Here is a 20,115-nt window from a genome sequence, read left to right as displayed (position 1 = left end):
CAGAAGCCCCGCCCCTACACAGAAGCCCCGCCCCCCCGCGGGCCCGGGTCTCCGCGGGGCCGCCCGGGGCCGTCGAGGCGGGGGCCCCGCGCTCCGGCCGCCCCCGGGAGCCCCTGGCCCCGCCGCCCCGTGCCCGCCCCCGCCTCCCGCCGCCCCCGGAGAGGCCCCGCCAGCCGCGGTCGGCCTGGCCGGGCTCCCGGTGCCCCCTGACCCCGTGCCCTCGCGGCCCCTGCCCGGCCCCCGCCCGGCCCCGCCGCTTCCCGGCAGAGCGGCCGCTGCCCGCGCCATGGCCGCCCCGCGCGCCCTGCTGCTCCTCGCCCTGCTCCTCGCCGCGCCGCGGGGGCACTGCAGGCGGCCGCCCCCTCCCCAGAGCCCCCTGGAGAAGGTGGCGGTCGCGGAGCACCTCAGCCTCCCCCAGGTGAGGCCGGGGGCGCCCCGCTCAGCCCTGAGCGCCGCCCGCCCCGGGGCCGGGGGTGCCCGCAGAGCCACCCCGCGGGGCAGGCGTGGGGGCGGCAGCACTCACGGGGAGCCCCGTCCCAGGTGGGGGCCGTCCCGCGGCACCTCGGGCTCCCGCAGCCGCCCTGGGGCACGAGGCGCAGCTGCCGGCAGAGGTGCCGAGCGATGGTGCCGTGGACGATGGGCTCAGGACGGCGGGTGCTCAGGCCTAAGGGGCGGTGGCACCCCGTGGTGCTGGCCTGGCAGGTGACACCAGCCCTGTGCCTTGCAGCTGGCAGGGCGGTGGTTCCTGGTCGGCATGGCCTCCCGCTGCAGCTACCTGGCAGAGCACAGCTACCAACTGGAGGCCACGGCGGTGACAGTGGCTGTCCCGGATGGGCAGAGCCTGACGGTCAGCACCTTCAAGAAGCTGTGAGTGATGCTGGCAGCTGGGGCCACCAGGTGGGATGGCAGCAGGGACAGGATAGTTGTAGGCAGGCTGGGGAAGGGCCAGTGCCTGGCCACGGGCTCCAGGCTGGGAGAGAACCGGCCTGGAACAATTCAGGGGGGTGGATCTCCTCTGGGATGTTTTGTGCTAGAAGTCCTGGTTGTGGTGGGACTGGCAGCCTGCAAGCGGTGTGGCCACCAGCCCGAAACTGGCTTGGGGTGGCCAGGCTGGGCAGGGTGGGAGGCAGCCAGCCTGGAGAAACCGAGGCACCAAGCAGGCATTCAGTTTCTCAACAGCCACCTGGTCAGGGACTGGCTCTCGAAGGCCACCACAATTGGTGGGTCCATGTCTGTGGGCACTTCCCTGGCCATGGGGTGACCCAGCTGAGCGGGGTTTGATGGGCTGAGCCAGGCTCAGAGCTGCAGGGAGGGGTTTGGTGGATTATCGGACATCCTTTCACATCTCCTCCTCAGTGGAGAAAGCACGTCCAGTGTGTGCCATGGAAAGCAGGAAGGGCAGGGACCTCTCCATCCTGCACCAACATCCTTCTCTCCCCGTACAGGGATGGGATGTGCTGGGAGATCAGGCAGCGCTACCTCCCTGCTGGGGCGCGTGGACGCTTCTTCCTGAAGGGTGAGAGGGACTGGGCTGGGATGGCATGGAGGCCGTCAATACCACGGAGCTGGGGCCCCTCCTGCCCCTGGCAGGGCTTTGGCACCGGTGTCCTCTCCCGTGGTGCCTTCCCTGCATGCCACCTCTGGGGTCTGAAAGTGTCCCAGTGCCACATGCTGTCACAGGCAGCGCTGTGGGCTGGTGCCTGCTGGTGAGGAACAAAAGCCCAGCCGGGATGTACCTGCTCTAGCCCTGATTTGCACCCTTTGTGCCCTCTGGCGGTGGCGTGAGGGTTTTGGATGGTGCCTGGGCTAACCAGAACCTCCCCAGGCCGTGGCTACGGCAGCAAGGTGGACGTGGTGGTGGCAGAGACAGACCACAGCAGCTATGCCATCCTCTATTACCAGAAGGGCCGGAGCATCTCCGTCAAGCTCTATGGTGAGCTGGCATCTGGGGATCGTGGATGCCTGTGCCTCGTGCAGGGCAGTGCTGCCCCACATCAGTCACACTGCTGGGGGCTTGGGTCAAGGGGCTGCTTCCTCTTCAGATCCACATGCTGTGCTGGGGGAGGGGGAAGAATGACATGCGGCACACACGAGCCATTGGGGTCATGATTGCCAGGGGACTTGGGGGAGCTGGGCTGGGTGGCACAGGGGTGGGACACCACGCTGTGTTCAAGGGATGCCCTGCAGAGCTGCCAAGGACCCAGACACAGGGCTGGGATCCTGTTCCCACGTGGAGAGTTTTGTCCCCAAATGCTGCAAGGGGGAGAGCAAAGGCAATCTCCCTGGAGCAACCCCTGTTCTGGCTGGGGCAGATCCCACAAGGCGAATGGATACATTTGCTTGGCTATGCAGGGGTGCCAGCCTGCCTACTCACTGCCTGTGGCCCCCTGCCTGCCTGCACCAGCTCCACAGGTGGGCAAATGGCCATTTCACCCCAGGAAGCTGCAGATTTTCCCCAGCATGCCAGCAGAAACAGCTCTCATAGTGGCAGGGCTTTGTAGCCGTCTTTTCTGAGCTGAAAATCCCTTTGGCCCCAAGCCTGGCTGTGGGAGGCCCAGGGAGCAGGGGCTTGGCAGCACGGACAGGCAGGGCTGTGAGACTGATGGTGGTGTTTCCCTCCCCATGCAGGACGGAGCAGCAAGGTCAGCGATGCCATTGCGGACAAGTTCGAGCAGCGCGCCAGGGCTGTGGGCCTGAGTGAAGATGTGACCTACTACTTCCCCACGTACGGTGAGTGCCACGTGGTCACCCAGGAGCAGGGGCACCTGCGAGGATGGCTTCACCGGGAGGGTCCAGCACTGGGGTTTGGGGTCTGGCACCACCAGCATGGGGAGGGGAGGCACATCCACGTGTGTCTGAGCAGCTCGTGTCCCCATGTCACATACAGCCCTGTCCCCGCACCGTGCTCTCCCCAGGGGACAAGGATGCAAGGACAGGACTGTAGCCTGTGGTGTTCCTGGGGTATGTGGCTGTTGTGACTGGGCAGGGTGATGGCTTCGGGCTCTCTCTCTTGCAGGGTTTTGTGACTCTGCAGACGAGTTCCACGTTCTCAACGGTGAGCTGCAGTTCCCAGGCAATGCGTTGGCCACTGGCATGCACCAGCCTTGGCACAGGCTGCACAGCCCCGTGCTGCCACAGCCCTGTGGTCTTGCCCTAGTAGTGCTGGTCTGGCATGGGATGGGGAGTTCTTCCTTGTCCTGGTGTGGGGCAAGGAGGTGGCAGAACATCACCCAGGATGGCTGCACCCTGGAGAATCAAAGCCCATTTTGGCCCTTCTGCGGGTCAGGCTGAGCTTAGTGGGGTCTATGCTGGTATTTTATGGGGAGAGGCTCTGGGATGGGGTATTCTGTTATGGGGACAATCTGGGGTGAGTGCTCGTGTCCCTGGGGACAGCTCCATCATTGGTTGTTGGTGCTTGGGTGGGCTGAGGTGAGTCACCAGCCCTGGCACTGGTCTCCGACATCTCCTCCAGCCCCTCAGCACTTCTCTTTCTCTTCCAGAAATGAAGCTCTAGATGGAGGCAGAGTTGCCAGGACATGCCCAGAACCGATCCCTCACCTCATCCAGCTGCCTACAGCCACAGGGGCAGGCAGGGACGAGCTGGGGCCTGGCCAAACCTCACTGCTGTACAGCAGCCCTTGGGGCTCCCCAGCTCCTCCAGCTGCACTGGCAGCCCCCCTGCCTGACCTTGTTTCGTCCCCCCATGGCTTTGCATACTTCACCCCAGTGCCCTGTAGCAGCCAGCAAGACTCCAATAAACACAAGAAAAGGGTCTGTGTACAGGCAAGTCACCTCTCAATTGCCCCAGCACTGCCTCCACCCTGGGCTGAGCTGCTGGTGCCACTGCTTCGCACTGCTAGTGGCCTTGGGGGAGTCAGTGTGGTGCTGGGAGCCATGTAGCTCCCTCCTGTCCCTAAGGACCCCACAGCCCCTTGTCCTTTCCCTGAACCTCAGCTGAACCATGCAACACTAAGGCAGGAACAGTGACCTTTCCTGATTTACTCCGCAGTGCCGTAGTGTAGCCTGTCTGAGTGAGAAAAAGCCCAGACTGCCCAGTAGCCCATGGCAGCATGGCCTGGGGAACACACGTGGTGCTGTAGGCTGGGAGGACTTGGGGATAACTGGGGACCTGTGCTGGATCAGCTCTTCCCCTCAGGGGCCCCAGGGAAGGAAACCACAACCCTGCAGCAGTCCTGCTTCCACTTCCCAGAGTCACTGGGGCAGTAAAACAAACCATGCCCCTGCACTGGGGACCACGGTCCCCAAGGGGCTGCTGCCCTTTGAGCCAGACCCATAGCATTGCCTGGCTGAACTGTATGGCCAGGCTGGGGGCATCCCTTGAGCCCGCTGTTCTCTGCAGGAACTTGGCCCAGGGCCACAGGGTTAATCCTGGGGGCAGAGGACCACCCCCCCAGCCTGACACGTGCAGCCTAGCCAGGGCTGTTTGGATGAGTGGTGCCAACCACCACAGTGCAGGCAGGGAGGTTGGAGGGGAAGGGGCACAGCCCCCAGAGCAGCTCCTGGCAATCTCTGCTGATACAGGAAGCTGGAAAGCCCCTTCCCTATACCCCCCGCCAGCAGGCTGATCCGCAGCCCCTGGGGTGGGAGCAGCACCCCGCCCCCAGCACAAGTGTTTTGCAATCTTAGTGGAAACTGGTAACACATGTTGTTTATCAGGGACTTATGTAAGGAGCTGCCGCGTGACTCACCCGAAGCCAGCCACTGTCCCCACTGCCCACGTGTAGGGCAGCTGTGTCCAGCTGCGCGTACAGACCCCCCCGGCTGCCTCTGAGGCTGCTGCACTGCACAGTCTGGATGTCCCCAGCCCCTCAGGTACAGCTCGCTGTACCCAGCTGCAGGGCTGCTCTCCAGAAGTGCCTGTGTCATGGTGGAGACACGGCACGGCGATGGAGTTCCTGCCCAGCCCATGTGCCTGGGGTGAACTTGTTTATAGGGTGCAAATGCCCAGGCCCTGTAGCTTTGCTTGTCTCATGTTGCTGTCAGTGCCCCTGTGCTCCTGGGCTTGCCATGGGCCAGCACCCAGCTTTGCCACCACAAAAGAGCTGAGTGAGGGGGGCCCTTGGGTCCCCTCATGCCACCCTGGCAGGGAATCAGGACAGCTCTGTGTCCATGCACAGCACAGAACAGTGGAGACCCACGTGAGTGCTCCGTGCCTCCGCTTCCCAATGGATAGAGCTCCTTCCAGCACCCCAAGGGCCCATGGCATGCACCCACACCAGCTGAGGATGGGCTCATACCAAGGCTGAGCCTGAGACTGGCATGCAGTGGCTCTGTCCCGCTCTCATGATGTTCAGTCCTACCCAGATCCGCTTTTGTTTTGGTTTGTTAAATCCACAGAGCCGGGGCCAGCTTGGCTCCTAGCACATGTTGTGCAGGGCAGGCCGGGCTCACAGCTGGATGCGGGGAAGGGAATGTGCTCAGGCGGTCAGGCAGGGTGGGCTGCCGAGAGGGAAAAAACAGCTGTTGTGAAAACACACTCCTTATGTAAAGATCCTTGGCAGGGCCATGCTGCAGGGAGAGCTGCAGGCTGGCAGCACAAGCGCCTGCCAGAGCCATGGCCCTGGGGCACCATGGCCAGGCTGGTGCTGTGTCCTGTGCAGCCAGCCCTGTCCCAGCCCCGTGGGAACCACTGCTGACACCCAGTGATGACCCACAGCACAAGGGCTGGCAGTGCTCGGGGCGTCCCGTACGCATCTCCTCTTGGCTGCAGGGTGGCATGGGGGACGACCTTCTGGCTGTGTGCTGTTGGCTGGGGAGCTGGCAACTGTGGTCTGGCTCCCCGCTGGCTGCAGTGTCCCCCAGCACCCCTCAGCATACCCTCAGGGTGCTCCATAGCTGCACCCTGGTGGGGCTCACCCCGGCACCTGGCAACAGAGATGCTGTTTCAGGTGATGCAGGGATTTGGGATTTTGGTGGAGGGTGTCCCATGGGAGCACCCAAAGGTGCCCGTGAGTCCCACAGGTCAGATCAGGACTCAGTAGGTACTTGGTGTTCCCTCTGCCTTGCTTGGGCACCTCTCTAAGTCTGAGTTCTGCAAAGCGGGCAGCCTGCAAGCCCTGACCCCCAGTGCTGCCCCTTTGGCATCCCCAGCCCCCTGCCTGTGCTGGTGGCAGCACTGCTTCCCCCCCATTCCCAGCACTCTGCAGCTCTGGGGGCAGGGACAGCCAGTGAGCTGGCTGCAAGCTGAGTTTTTGCTGTGGAGCATTTTGGCATCCCAAGGCAAACATGTAATATCAACAGGAGGGAATTTTTTGCAGGTTCCCAGCCTGCCCTTTGGATTCAACTCTTGCCCCTGCTCTTGCTTGCATAACAGCACAGGGGGAGATGGGCTGGCCTGCCCAAAGCACAGGCCCCCCGGGACCTCTGCACTGCCTGCCCATAAATAGGGGCTCAGCAGAGTGTCCAGCACTGACTGCACCTCCCACTCGGCTCGGCTCAGCTCCTGCTCGGCTCGGCTTGGGGAAAGCAGGCACCGGGGACATGCAAGCCACACTGCTCAGCATCCTGGGGCTGGCCCTGCTCGGGGCGCTGCACGCGCAGGACAACATTCCAATGCAAGCCAACTTCCAGCAGGACAAGGTGACCCAGCCCGACCAGCCTCACCTGCGTGGGGGCTGGGGCGTGCGGGACGCTCATCTCCCCAGAAATGTGCAGAGAGGGGGTTATTGATGGATTAAGGGCCAGCCTCTCCAGGTACAGGGAGGAGGGAGGGCACCTGGTATGTCCTCATCCCCTGTCCCTGGGGGCCTCGGTTTGCTGGCTCTGTAAGGGATGCAGGATCCAGGATCCAGCCTGTGGGGTAGGACAGAGCAAATGTGGGGCCAGCCTGCCTCCTGTGCTGTGGGGTGTCCATAGATGCAGAGGAATTTTGGAGGGGGTCTGAGGAAAGCAAGCTCAGTTTGATAGGCAGTGTGGATGTGGGCCATGGATCTCCCTCCCCAGCAGAGCCCACCCACCCCCAGTCCCGGACCCCAAAAACACAGGCTGTTGTGCTGGCGGAGCCTGCACACCCCTCTACCCTCCCAGCCTCTGGGTACTGGCATGCTCAGGGTGCCAGCAAGACCCTTCCTCCCTCCACAGTGGGCACGACACAGCAAGGAGAGCCCTGGGGTCCCACTGAGCTGCAGGAGGGGTCATGCTGCCAGGTCCTCCAGGGGTGCTCTGCTGGGGGGCATGGCCCATCAGGGAGGTGATGGGGATGGAGGCACATCCATGCTGGCCCCAGTCTGGGCTGGACCATGGTCCTGACCCCTTCCTTGTGCCATGGACAGATGCAAACATCATTTCTGGTCTGGGTGGTCCTTCCACCATTTGTCCTTCCACCAGGGCAAATGGGAAGGAAAACCCCTGAGTGGTGGGCAGTGAAAGGCATGTCATTAACCAGGGCTCACTTTGGGCTTTGTGGACATTGAGGGCTGTAGCAGCTCCTGGGGGGCGTGAGGACTCCAGGCACGGTCCTGCCACAAGGCCCAAGCTGGCAGGGAAGGCAGAGATGGCCTGGGCTGGGGCACCTGTCCAGCACTGAGCAGAGGTTACGTGCAGCTCACAGGGAGGTGGTACAGCATTGGCCTGGCCTCCAGCTCCAACTGGTTCAAGGAGAAGAAGCACCTGATGAAGATGTGCACCACGGTCATCACTGTCACCGCAGATGGCAACCTGGAAGTCAACTCCACCTACCCCAAGTACGAGCGGGCGGCAGGGGAACATGGGGGCAGCTCTGGGCACTCCCTGCTCCCGGGCTGATGCGTGGGCGCTAGGGGGGCAGCAGTGCCGTGCCTGGGGCTGTGCACGGGCTGAGCGCCAGCCTCCTCCAGCCCTGCTGGCATTCTTGTGCTGTGCTCCCCAGGGGTGACCAGTGTGAGAAGAAGAACAGCCTTTACATCAAGACAGAGCAGCCTGGGCGGTTCAGCTACACCAGCCCACGTGAGCATCCGACCCCACTGCGGGGCTCCTGGCACCTCCTCTGGCAGGGCAGGATGGAGCTGGGACGCAGCCTGTGCTCCTGCCCTAGCCAGGACACCTCAGGGCGGCTCATACCCTGCAGGAGTCTGTGCTCCCCTGTGGGGTCTGGGCTCGGTGCTGGGGGCTGAGATGTGCTCATTCCATCCTTCGCAGGCTGGGGCAGCAAACACGACATCCGTGTGGTGGAGACCAACTATGATGAGTACGCTCTGGTGGCCACCCGGATCTCCAAGAGCACCGGCACCTCCACCATGGTGCTGCTCTACAGTATGTCCTTGCCAGCCCCCATGCCAGCCCCCCTGTGCTTTGGCAGTTGGGGCCCTCAGAGTGTTTTGGTGGGGATCTGTCCCATGGGAGGGGGCAGCAGGACAGCCCATGGCATGGCTGGGTAGGGTCCTCCTTCCTTGGCCCCTGCCAAGTCCTTGCTGGATTTCCCATGCCCAGGGGCCATCCTGCAAGGGACAGGGGCCACCTCTCACTCTGCTTTTGGCTGCAGGCCGGACTAAGGAGCTCAGTCCCGAGCGCCTGGAGAGGTTCACCCAGTTCTCCAAGGAGCAGGGCCTGACGGACGAAGAGATCCTCATCCTGCCTCAGACAGGTAAGAGCAGGCAGAAACAGAGGGGGCAGTGGGGAGAGGGGAGCCCACATGTCTGGGCACCTTGGTTCAGCTCCCAGTGCCTCTGGACAGAAGTGGGGGTCCTCAGAGGGGTGTGCTGGGGCAAGCCTCACACCAGGTACTGATGCTGTCCCCACCCCATGGAGGGGCTGATCTCTGCTTTTCTTTCTTCTGCAGACAAGTGCATGGCAGAGGCTGCCTAGGTGAGTCCTGCCCTTGCTGGGGCTCAGACCAGTTCTGGGGGGGCTGGGGGTGCCCTAAGCCTTGCCATCCTGCAGAACCCCTGCCTCTTCCAGCCCATCAGGCTTCTCAGTCGCAGCCCAGCTCCTCTGGCTGGGATATCTCCCATCCCCCTGCGGCAGGTCCTACCACATCCCCATGGGGTGGCCCTGGATGATGGGTGCCTCCCCCCTCAGTGTGGGGCTGCCAGGGCCACCAGCACTCCGTATGCCCCCTGCCTGCCAGCTCAGCCATGCTCGCCTCCCTTCTCTTCCAGGCAGACCCACCAGCTGCTGCCGACCGGAGCTCCAAGACCGCTGCAAGCTGGTGGCTGCCCCATCCTTTCCCCAGCACCGTATCTATCCACCTTCACTTCCTGGCTTTGCACCCCATGCCTGTACCCTCACCCCCATTAAAGCCCATATAAAACACCAGCCCCTTGGCCACGTCTTCTGGATCATTGTGGGGGGGCACCCTGATGGGCTCTCCTGAGGTCTCCCTTGCTTGGGCTTGTGGGGAGGGGGCTGCAGCAGGGGGAGGCTGCTGGGTTCAGACTCCATGTGTGCTTATGGGGTGCTGCCTGGCCATGAAACTTGTCCTGTCTGGGGATGAAAGGCTCCCAGGGCTGGGACCAGCTGCAGGGATCAGCTCCAATCTGCCCTCTCAATCACCCTGGGCAGTTCTTCTTCTGCCCTCTCTGCCCCAGTTTCCCCTCCAGAGAGCAGGCTGGCAGCATGGGGATGGGGCAATGGGTGACTGGGGGGGGGGGGTGTCTCCAAAACTGGGGAGGGAGAGGGGGTGATAGATATGAACCAGAGCAATGTCTGTGAATGTCAGATGTAGCTCAGTCCTGGCCACCCCAGCGGTCCCCAAGCCATGATCCTGGACCCTCCCCAGGAGCAGGGTCTGTTCCCAAGGGCACTGGGTTGCAGCTTGACCCCAGGCTAAAGCCCCGGCCCAACTGCCCTCCTCCTTGAGACAGGATCCATCCTGACACAGCCAGACCCTGTGGCCAGAACATGACAGCCAGGAGGGGAGTGGTGAGGACACCCTCTGTGCCCATGTCCCCGTCCCTGGACATCCCACCAGCACAGGACATTGCCCAGTCCTGAACATGCTCTGTGCTGGGTCTCACACAAGGCTGCATTCAGTTGGGACTGGGTAATTAAACTGGGAAGGGGCCAATGCTGTCACCCAACACGGGTACGAGTTATCAGTACTCTTGTGTAACCTGTTGCATAAAGGGGGTGGGCAGGGACTGCTGCCAGCAGTGGGGGCTATAAAGGTGAGTGTGAGAAGAGGCAGGACTGTAGCCTCTCCAGCCCGTATCCAGACCCCGGAGCAAGGATGACCACAGTGCTGCCGAGCCTGGTGCTGGCCCTGCTCTGCCTGCTGAGGGCGGGTGCCGAGGTCCCTGTGCAGCTGGACTTCAACATGGGGAAGGTAACAGCACAGGGTGCCAACCTGGCCAGTCCTATCTGGGCTGGGGCAGGGTGACTGTGCTGCATCCCCGGGCACCCCCTGTTCCTGGGCACCCCTGGGCACCCCCAGGCACCCCCCAGTCCCAGCTCAGAGTCTGCTCCAGGGCTGTTGCTGCAAGGCCATGGATGCTTGTGCAAAACCAGGTCAGTCCTGGACAACTCTAGCCCATCTCCTGCCACATTGCACAGTCCCAGTGGTGGCCCCACTGCAGGGATACACCCTGGGGCTGCAATGGTGCCAGAAATGTGGAGCTTTCCCAGGGAATATGGGGAAGACTCCATGCCACCACCCTGGCACAGGACAGGCAGTGCTCTGCACACAAGCAGGTGGCAGGTCCCCATGTTAGGCTTGGCTGGTCCCTACAGCAGGAGGCAGTTCCCCTACGACAGACTGTCAGGTCCTACGATGGGAAGGCAGGTCCCCATGGCATGTGACAGGTCCCCCGTGGCAGGTGGGAGGTCCCACACATCTTTTCCAAACCCTGTTGGTGATGGCTTGCTGCAGTTTGCAGGGAGGTGGCACATCGCGGCTGCCATTTCCAACTGCCCCGTGTTCCTGAGCATGAAGGACAAGATGAAGTCATCCATTGCCACCATCAGCTTCACGCCGGAGGGGCACCTGGCTATGGAGGCTATCTTCCCCCTGTGAGTGCCCAGCTCTGTTGTGCTGCTGTGGTGGGCTCTGCTGCAGATTAATTTGGTGCTCCTGGAGTCCCCTTTGGGCCAGGCACTGCCCAGTCTGTGGCTGCAGCTGGGTGGGCAGCATAGTCCCGCAGATCCCGCTGCCCTGCCACGCTGCCCTGCCACACCATCCTGCCGCCACGCTGGCTTCGAGCTCTGTTTGCTGTTCCAATTTTCTCCTTCCAGGCCAGAAGAATGCAAAAAGGTTGAGCTGCTCTTCCAGAAGAGTGGGCAGGCAGGGCACTACACCAGCACAGGTATGTGTGGGCAGAGGGACCCCAAAAATGCAGGGCAGGCAGCACAGATCCCCTCCGTGCCCAGATAACAGTGGGAGGTGTGGGTTTGGCCCCTCTGCCTCCATCACTTGGTGAGGGTCAGGCTGCGAGCAGGCAGCAGCTCAGCCAAATTGCACACAGCTGCTGGCTCAGAGGCAGCAGTTCACTTTCCAGACCCCAGTGGGGCACATTTGGGCCAGGGCCCTGCATCGCATCACCTGACCGGGCACTGGATGGGGTCCTTTCAGAAAATCAAGAAAAAACGGACCTGCGCGTGATGGATACAGACTACAAGCACTACGCCATCGTGTACACCCTGAGGGACCGCGGCCAGGAGCCCAGCACCATGCTGCAGCTCTACAGTGGGTGTCGCAGCGGGGAGGGGCACCTCAGGGCTGGGCTGGGCCAGGCCACGGGCAGTGGTGGGTGGCAGGGTTGGTGCTCCTCATCACCACCCAGGGCCACCACATCAGCACCCCAGCGTGCTGGCACTGAGCCACACCCCAGGAATTCACCTTGGGGTGAATGAAACATTGTACCACCAGTTTACTCTGGTTTCCACCAGATCCTTGCCTGTAGTGTTTTGGTCAGGCTGCAGACCCCCAGAGCTGTCAGCTGCTCTGCTCGGATCTGGGTGGGTGGGTACACGGCCCTGGGGGGGGGGGGGTTCACTCATCTGAGGTGTGGGTTGTACCCCCTTGCTGCCAGCCTGGCATAGCCATGGGGTACCCGGCAGCTGTCCTGTGCCTGCTGGGCCCCCTCACTCACCAGCCTTCACCTTGGGTGTCTGGCTGCAGCAAGGGAGCAGGATGTGAGCCCCCAGTTCCTGCAGAAGTTCAAAGCGCTCTTCCACTCTGTGGGCCTGACTGAGGACATGCTGGCCATCCTGCCACAGTCGGGTGAGTGCCAGGGATGGGTTTGGCCCACATGTGCCCTCTGCACTGGGAGGCTCCATAGGTGCCTGGGGTTCTCCATGTGGGAGCACACTCACGCCTCTCTTTCGGTTTAACAGATCAGTGCACCAAGGCTCTCGCATGAGCGTGGCCAGGGGAAGCTGGGCTGAACAGCCCCCCAGTCCCTGTTAACCCTTCGTCTGTCTGTCCTGCCTTCCTGCAGCTGAGGGGCTGACACAAGAGCTGTGTCCTCCAGAGCTGGTGGAGTCCAGGCTCAGCTCCCCCCCCCTGCCCTGGCCCTGGTGCCCCTTCCCATCCTCTGCCAGACCTGCTGCTCCGTACCAGGAGCACGCCTCTCCCGCTGAAATAAACAGGTGCAGAAGCTGCCCCAGAACTCATTGCTTTTGTTGGCAGGACTGAGGGTGCTGCCAGACACCCTGAGCCCAGCCGCCCTGGACCCAACCACAGGGCAGTATGGGGGCTCCTTTGCTTCATGGTTTGCAGAGCACAGCATGGAGACTGGTGTGTGTGTGTGCGCATGCGCACAGAGGCTAGGAAAGGAGGTGCATTGGGGGTACCACTGAGGATTTGGGCAGGGGATGAACTAACGGTGTTGACCAGGCAGCCCAGCAGGGCGGGCAGCAGGCAGGGCTGAGCAGGCAGCCTGTATGGACCTGCTGCATGGGCTCTGGATCGTTATGGGCTTCTCCAGGTCACCCAGGTTCCTGCTCAGCCCCTGCCCCAGGGCACTCAGAGCTGCCCAGGTGGGAGTGGGACCGTGCCATGTCTGCTGAGACCCACACAGGTGTCTGCCAGCGCCCTCTAGCCATGCTGCAATGAGCCCCAGGGGTGGCAGGGCCCTGCCTCCAGTCCCCCTCCTTCAGCAGCATGGAGGCAGACCCTGCCCCCTTCCTTCCTCCTCCTCCCCATCCCTCACCCCAGGCCCCAGCAAATGGTGGCCAAGGAAAGGGAATCCCTCGGTGCCTGGGCACCAGGCTGTGAGGAGGCAGCACGGACTCGCCTGGGGCTGTGATCCCTGGAGCCCTTTGGAGCCTGGGCACAGTGCACCCTGGCATGGAGGGGACGCTCGACAGTGACAGGAACCTGTGTCACTGGCATCCTGTGCTGGCACCCAGGCTTGGGCGAGCCTGGGGACAGGGGCAGGGTCACTGCTGTGACAGTGCTGCCCACAGGCTATGTGCTGGGAAGGACCTCCCTGCTCTTCCTGGCAAGGGAAACAAGAAGTATTTTTGTTCTTTCACAAGAGACGTAAAATACGGGAAAATCTTCATTTTTGTCTGTGGTGCAATAGCGGCCCTGCAACCCTGCTACTCAGATCCCTCCTTGGGGCTCGCAACACTTTCTTCCTTCTGTAAGGCGCTGTTTACCTTTGGATGGTTTCAGCCCTCCCAAGCCACCACCTCGCCCCAGGCCAACAGCAGCACGCAGTGCAGGGCGGGGGCAGCACAGCACTATAAAGTCAACAGCCCCAGGACTGCTCCCAGTCCTACCGTGACGCTACAGGAGGCTGCGCAAGATGAGGACGGTGGTGCTGAGCCTGGGGCTGGCCCTACTCTGCTTGCTGCGTGCAGAGGCTGGAGCTGCAGGGCCGGACAGGAGCAAGGTGACATGCAGCACCCCGGGGAGGGAAGCATGGTCTCTGGTCACCGGGGTGGGGGCAGGAGCAGTATTTAGAGGCTGGGGGTGGCTGGGGATGCTGCAGCCACTGCTGGCTCTGCTGTCTATGAGCACTGGACACACAGGTGAGGGCAGTTACCCAGCCCCAGCAGAAGGATCCAGCAGGGATGCTGCAGGTGCCCAGATGGGATGCAGGTGCTATGGCCTGGGTGCTGTGGGAGTTTGCAGGTGTCCTGGCCACTTGGCCCCCAAAAAGGGACAGGTCCTGCCTGGTTCTCTGGACTTACAGCCCATCTATGCTGCCAGATTGCAGGGAAATGGTACGTCGTTGCTCTGGCCTCCAACTCTGAATTCTACCTCCGTGAGAAGGATAGGCTGAAGATGGTGATGGCCAGCCTCTCTGTCCTGGGGCAGGACAAGCTGAAGGTCTCATATGCAGCTGTCACGTAAGTGCCAGATGCTTTTCTCCTTGGGCTTCACTGAAGGATTCTCTCTGGGTCTGCATCCAGGTACTTCTAGCCAGCACCACAAAAGACCTGGGCAGGGGCTGAATCATGGACTCCAGCTGACAGCAGCCACAAGTTTAAACTTGGGATAGCTGGGCTATGGAGACCCTGGTGCCCCGGTGCTGCCCCAGACTGTCCAGTAGAAGCAGCGACCCAGCAGCCGCAGGGCACAGGGCAGACCAGGCAGCCTGGTGGAACTGTGAGCACAGGACAGGGTCCCAGCATGGAGGCTGAGCCACCCAGCTGCATGCTGATAAGGGACAGCACAGAGCCTCCTCATTAGAGCTGGGCTCATCCCACCAGGTCAGAGTGAGAGCAAGGAAGTGTCCATGAGACCCACAGAACTCCTGGGTGCCAGCACCCTGCTCTGGAAGCCCAGGCACCCATTGCTGTGGGAATGGCAGCCATCCATCCCCCTCAGCCATACCACCCCCTCTCCTAGCAGCATCTCATGCATTTGAGCTGACAACACCAGAGCCATTGTCCCACGGCAGGGAACAAGCTGGGCACGGTGATGCCCCAGCCTCTTGCAGGGACAAACCCAGCTGGCTCTGAGCATGCCCTGAGGATTCGCGACAAGGTGTCCTTCCCTGCCTTGCAGACCAGAGGGGTGTAGGAGACGGGAGACAATCTTCAAGAAGACCAGTGACGAGGGTGAAGTCTACATCTCAGGTGAGTGAGGACAGGGTCCTGGCAGGGGCAGGGGTGCATCCCTCACTCACCTGGCTGATGCAGAATCAATCTGCAGCAGGACTGTGGATGGTTGCTCCCAGGGGACAAAGCAGCAGTGGTTTCCCCTGACCCTAGCCCAAGTGCTAGTCCAAAATTGGTTAGGCTGCTCTGCCGCCTGCAGTGGCCATCCCTGGTCACTCTGCTGTGCCGTCATCTGTGGGCTCCCCTAGGCTTTTGGAGGAGCCTTTCCAAGAGGACAATCTAAGAGTGGGGGTGCAGCAGAAATAGAGTCTGGCTAGGTCAGGCCCCTTGGCTCCATTCACAGGCATTCACACTCTTACAGTTCTTACAGGAGCTCTCAGGGGAACATAATTAATTTTTCACTTTGCTCAATGTTCTTTTTCAGAGGGAGGCGATAGAATGGCACAGGTGCTGGACACAGACTACAAGAGCTACGCAGTAATCTTTACAACCAGGGTGAAGGATGGGAAGACCTTGCACATGCTGAGGCTCTACAGTATGTGTCCAGTCTGACTGGCAGGATGAGGGCTCAGGGGTCCTGGGGACACCTCGCATCACCCCTGCCCATGTGCTAGCTATGGTACAGGAGGGGGGCAGTGCTGCTGCTTGGCCCCACATAGAGGGGGAGTAGGGGAAAGGGGCTACGGTTTGGGGCTGGGTCTCAGGCTTCTGCTCTGTGCCAGGAGTCCACAGCCTTAGGTAAGACTCTTGGCAAAATGGAGCAAAGAGTGGGGGTCCTGCTGCAAGGGAAGGTCAGAAGTTGTGGAGATGGGAACGAGGAGATGAGATGCTGTGGTGCTTGGGGACACTGGTACCAGCCCATACACTTTGTCCTGGCCCATGGGAAGGCGACTGACATTCCCAGGCACCCAGCTGGAGGTCCCTTGCTCCCTGAGAACTCCACCACCACCTCCTGCCCCCCAAGGGGTCATCATGCATTCCACCCACCTAACTCCTGTCCTTGACTTCAGGCAGAAGACAAGAGGTGAGCCCCGCAGTCATGGCACTGTTCAGAAGGTTTGCCAAGGAGCAGAGCTTCACCGACGAGATGATCAAGATGCTGCCCAGCCAGGGTGAGCATGGCCCAGCACCGTGTTCACACCAGCCAGACTGGCTCAGTCCTTATGGGAAACCTGATTGAGCTGCAGGGGCTTGTTTGGCTGTCCTTGCCATTGCTGCATGGGGTGGGCAGCCAGGAGAGTGCCAGTGATGAGGGGTGCTCTGGATTGGCATGCCATGACTTCTGCCTTACTCAAGTCCATCTCCAGTTGTCTGCCTCTTTCTGTGGGTGCTAAATGGGACTAGCCAGACCACAGCCCTGCACTCAGCCTTTCTCTTTATTTTCACAGATGAATGCAGAGTCGATGAACCATAGGTGAGTTGTTGCAGTGCAACACAGCATTTGCAATGTCCTCACCTGAAAATTTCCCCCTTGGTGCCCCAATGAAGGCCACCATGAACTCCTCGCACTACTCTGGGGACCGCATTGTTTGAACGTGTGCTGACAGTCACACCCAGGTAGGACCATTTCTCTTGGAGCTGCTCTGCAGCAGTGGGCACAGGGCCCCCTGATGGAGATGCAGCTGCCTGATAGTGGGCAAGGACACCTGAACCAAAACCCACCAGCTCAGTGGAGAAACAGCTGCTGAGCTCATCCAGCAGCAAGGTCCAAAATGCTGATTCTTACCAAAGGGAACTCAGTGTGGTGAATCAGCAAAACTAGCAAGAAATTGGGTTGATATCTCACCATGCAAAACACAGAGGTTGTTGGCCCACTGGACAGACCTAGCACATGATTTCCCACCACACCAGTGCACATACATTTGCGGAGCTATGCTAGAAACCCATCCTTGGAGATGGCTGAAGCCTACAGACCTGGGGAAAGCTGGAAGAGGAAACACTGATCCTAGTGGAGAGCCCTGCCCTTCCCACTCTGTTGGCCTCCCCACCTTAAATACCGAGCCCACCTCTCCTGGTTGTATTCTAGGAGGCACAGGATGACTGGACAATGCTGCTGCTCCCCATGCAAGGCAAGACCGATGTGCCAAAGCTCCAGGCTGCTGCTCTGCTGTCCCTCTTCAGGGTTCTGATGCATCTCCTGCTTTTCCAGTACATGGTCCCTCCTTTTCAACCAAATAAAGAGAACTCACCCCCAAGAGCTTGTTGTAGGTGTCTGGGGAGAATCTGGAGTGTCTGGGGATGTGCTGCCCCTTGTTGTCCTCAAGGGGTTGGTGGCTGGAGAACAACCAGGGGCTGATAATGCAGTGAGCTCACCCAAGCAAGCGCCTTCTCAAAGCCCAGCAGCCCAAGGGGCTGGGCTGGCTCCTAGAAGAGGACCACAGCCAGGGTGAGGTGAGGCAAGGCGTGAAGGACCTGTGGCCATGTCCATTCTCCAAATGACCTTTCCTCTGCTCACCCTGCTGTGACTGCAGCCCCCTGATCATCTGAAGCCCAGCTCATGCACGAGCTCAGGCTGGGCCGGGGCAGGGACAAGGCTCAAGGCCCTCTCAGCCCCCTGGCTGCAGTGCTCCAAGGGCTGGTGGGAAGTGGGGATATCTGAAGGTGTGCCTCTGGATCTGAGTCCAGAAAAGCAGCATGACCCTGTGAGCCCCAAAGCATAGAATCATAGAATGACTTGAGTTGGAAGGGACCTTAAATATCATCTGGTTCCAACCCCCTTGGATTTGCAGGCTTGATCTGGGCCCTGATGGCTGGGCTCTGCAGCCATTATCATGTGAAAGGCTCCTTTGGGGACTCATTGTGCTCTTTGTTAGGGCTGTTAGGGGCTGTCCTTCCCCAGGGTCCCCTTCAAGTTGCAGGGTCAGAAAAAGCAGGTGGATGTGGCCTGGAGGAGGCTGTGGCCCATGGAGAGCCCCCACAGGAGCAGGGGGTCTGGGGGGAGCTGCTGCTCATGGGGAACCTGTGCTGGAGCAGTTTGCTCCTGGGGGACGGACCCCATGATGTGGACCCGTATTGGAGCAGTTCTTGAAGAGCTGCTGCCTGTGGGAAGCCCATGCAGGATCAGTTTGGGAAAGACGGCATCCCGTGGGAGGGACCCCACGTGGAGCAGGGGAGCGAAGGCAGAGAGTGAAGGTGTAGGAGTGGTGGCAGAGAAGCACAGTCCCCATCCCCCATTCCCCTGAGCCACTTGGGGGGAGAACATAGAAAAAAAGGTGGATGGGGGAAGGTGTTTTGTTTCGGTTTGGTTTTGGTTTGGTTTTTCACTGCTCTAGTCTGCTAGTAATAGATAAAAAATTATATTAATCTCCTTAAGCCAAGCTTGTTTTGCCCATGATGATAATTGATGAGTGATCTCCCTGTCCTTATCTCAACCCTTGAGCCCTTTCCATTGCATTTTCTCCCTGTTTTACTTTGAGGAGGGAGAGAATAAGAGAGTGGTGAAGCTCAGCTGCCCAGCTGGGTAAAACCACCACAGTGCTTTCTTGCAGTCTGTACTCATGTCTGGGACTGCCCTGATCAAGATGCAGCACCTTGCACTTAGACTTCTTGAACCTCCTTAGGTTCACATGGTCCCACTTATCTAGCTTGTCCAGGTCCCTTTTGGAAGCAGCATGACCCTGGTCAAACTCTGGGCTTCCCTCAAGTCCCAGACACAGGGCTGGACCTCCCCATCCTTTGAGAGCCATCTCCCCATGCTGCTGTCCCTGTAGAGTTTGTGCACGGGCTGTGCTCCACTGAGGGCTGCTCTGGAGAGATGGTGACACAGACAGCCCACCCTGAAAGATCAACTGGTGGCAGTAGACCTGTCTCCATAGGCCATATTCCTTTGAATTCATATTTCTGAAACCCTGATTCATCCTGTTCTTCCACATGCTGGCATTTCCTGCTCTGTTCGGCTCCCCAGATCCACATATGAAAAATAGCAACCCACCCAGGACAAGCCATACCCCCAGCAAAGCTCTTGTGAGCCAGCATCTCATGTTCACTCAAGCATTGAGGTGTGGCAGAGTGCAGAAATCCTCTCCACTTGACTTTCTACACTGCCTGTTCCTGGCCAGCCTTGCCGGCAACACAGGCTTTCATTTCAGCCTACAATCTGCCTCCTTGCTGTGTGCTGGTAGGAAGAATGCTGAACAAGTTCTGTCCCAGTGCTGAGCCCATCAGGATATTCTCAGCTGTTCCTTCCCCACCACAGGGAAAATACATTTGTGAAACTTCCCCTCCTGATCCTGGTGTTGAGCAGGGCGAGAGCTGGCCGCATCCCAGCAGCGGCAGGGCGAGGTAGCCTGCTGGGACTTCCCAAGCCAGTTTCATCTCTGTCCTCTTTGTGAAGGAGCCCAGTGTTTCCAGCAGGACTTCTCCTCCCTGCCCAGTCCGAACAGGAACAACTGTTTCTGGACAGGAACAACTTGCTATCTGCTGTGCTCCTTAGAATGCTGCTCCCACACGTAGCTTTGCCTCAGGCTTGTTTTCAGTACATTTGTTCATGTGGTTCACAACATCCTGCAGTTAGCACAGCCCTTTGCCAAGGGCTCTGTGTGACAGGGAGTCCCGGTGTTTCCACATCGTGTTCCAGCCAAATATTTCCTTCCTGCCATGTGTGGACATTGTCCAGGCAGACAGTGGTGATATCATTTCTCTCTGCCACCGGTGCTTTCCATTTCCCTTTCGCCTGTCTGCTTTCTCTCCGTGCCTGACTGGCCACCCAGAGCAGGTCTGCACACAAGCTGCATTTTTAACTCTCTTATGGGTGCAATACCCCTCCATGCAGAGTGGGGGGTGGGGGTAGAGGGGTGGGGTGTTCATACTGCATCCCCCCCCCACCTTCATCTAGCCTATTGCTGTACCTGCTGCTCACTAAGGGAGCTTTCACCATGATGTCCTCCCCAGCCCAGTGCTGTTCAGCAGTTGGGTGCTGAGCATCCTGGCAGCTCCATGCTGGGAGCTGGGGTGCTGGGTGCCAGGGCAGAACTCCTGCCCTGCCCTGCCATGACCTACAGCAGCTGTGATGCACTAGGCATCCCCTCCCAGATCCTGCCTTCAGCTACAGGCAGATACAGGGGCAAAGAGAAGCACAGGGGACGGGCAAAAAGGAGGTTATACCTGCCCCACTTTATTTTCGCAATAAGCCTTGCCAGATATTGTTACATAGTTAATGACTTCCATGGG

General features: G+C 60.2%; 3 protein-coding genes across 3 annotated transcripts; all 3 read left to right on the top strand.

Annotated features, from left to right (window-relative positions):
* Positions 1-85: 85 nt before the first annotated feature.
* Positions 86-9,245, top strand: C8G (complement C8 gamma chain). The gene is made up of 13 exons (XM_084298910.1): positions 86-418; positions 728-867; positions 1,446-1,516; positions 1,826-1,933; positions 2,629-2,730; positions 3,017-3,055; positions 6,335-6,600; positions 7,564-7,703; positions 7,868-7,944; positions 8,137-8,250; positions 8,480-8,581; positions 8,777-8,802; positions 9,096-9,245. The coding sequence occupies exons 1-12, from the start codon at positions 287-289 to the stop codon at positions 8,800-8,802; spliced, it is 1,317 nt and encodes a 438-aa protein (XP_084155036.1). The 5' UTR covers positions 86-286; the 3' UTR covers positions 9,096-9,245.
* A 908-nt stretch (positions 9,246-10,153) lies between these two features.
* On the top strand, positions 10,154-12,293 carry LOC311217056 (lipocalin-15-like; the record flags this gene model as incomplete). The annotated part of the gene is made up of 6 exons (XM_084298793.1): positions 10,154-10,261; positions 10,805-10,944; positions 11,167-11,237; positions 11,504-11,617; positions 12,053-12,154; positions 12,268-12,293. Exons 1-6 carry the CDS (start codon positions 10,166-10,168, stop codon positions 12,291-12,293), a joined length of 549 nt encoding a protein of 182 aa, XP_084154919.1. The 5' UTR covers positions 10,154-10,165.
* Positions 12,294-13,550: 1,257 nt separating this feature from the next.
* LOC311217195 (extracellular fatty acid-binding protein-like) lies at positions 13,551-17,141 on the top strand. Its single transcript, XM_084299010.1, has 7 exons — positions 13,551-13,772; positions 14,093-14,232; positions 14,894-14,964; positions 15,371-15,481; positions 15,957-16,058; positions 16,335-16,360; positions 16,973-17,141. The coding sequence occupies exons 1-6, from the start codon at positions 13,686-13,688 to the stop codon at positions 16,358-16,360; spliced, it is 537 nt and encodes a 178-aa protein (XP_084155136.1). The 5' UTR covers positions 13,551-13,685; the 3' UTR covers positions 16,973-17,141.
* The last annotated feature ends 2,974 nt before the right edge of the window (positions 17,142-20,115 follow it).

The sequence above is a fragment of the Netta rufina genome (assembly GCF_964035555.1).
Source record: "Netta rufina genome assembly, chromosome: 20".
In the NCBI taxonomy this organism is placed as follows: Eukaryota; Metazoa; Chordata; class Aves; order Anseriformes; family Anatidae; genus Netta; species Netta rufina.
This window is presented reverse-complemented; position numbering and strand designations above follow the sequence as displayed.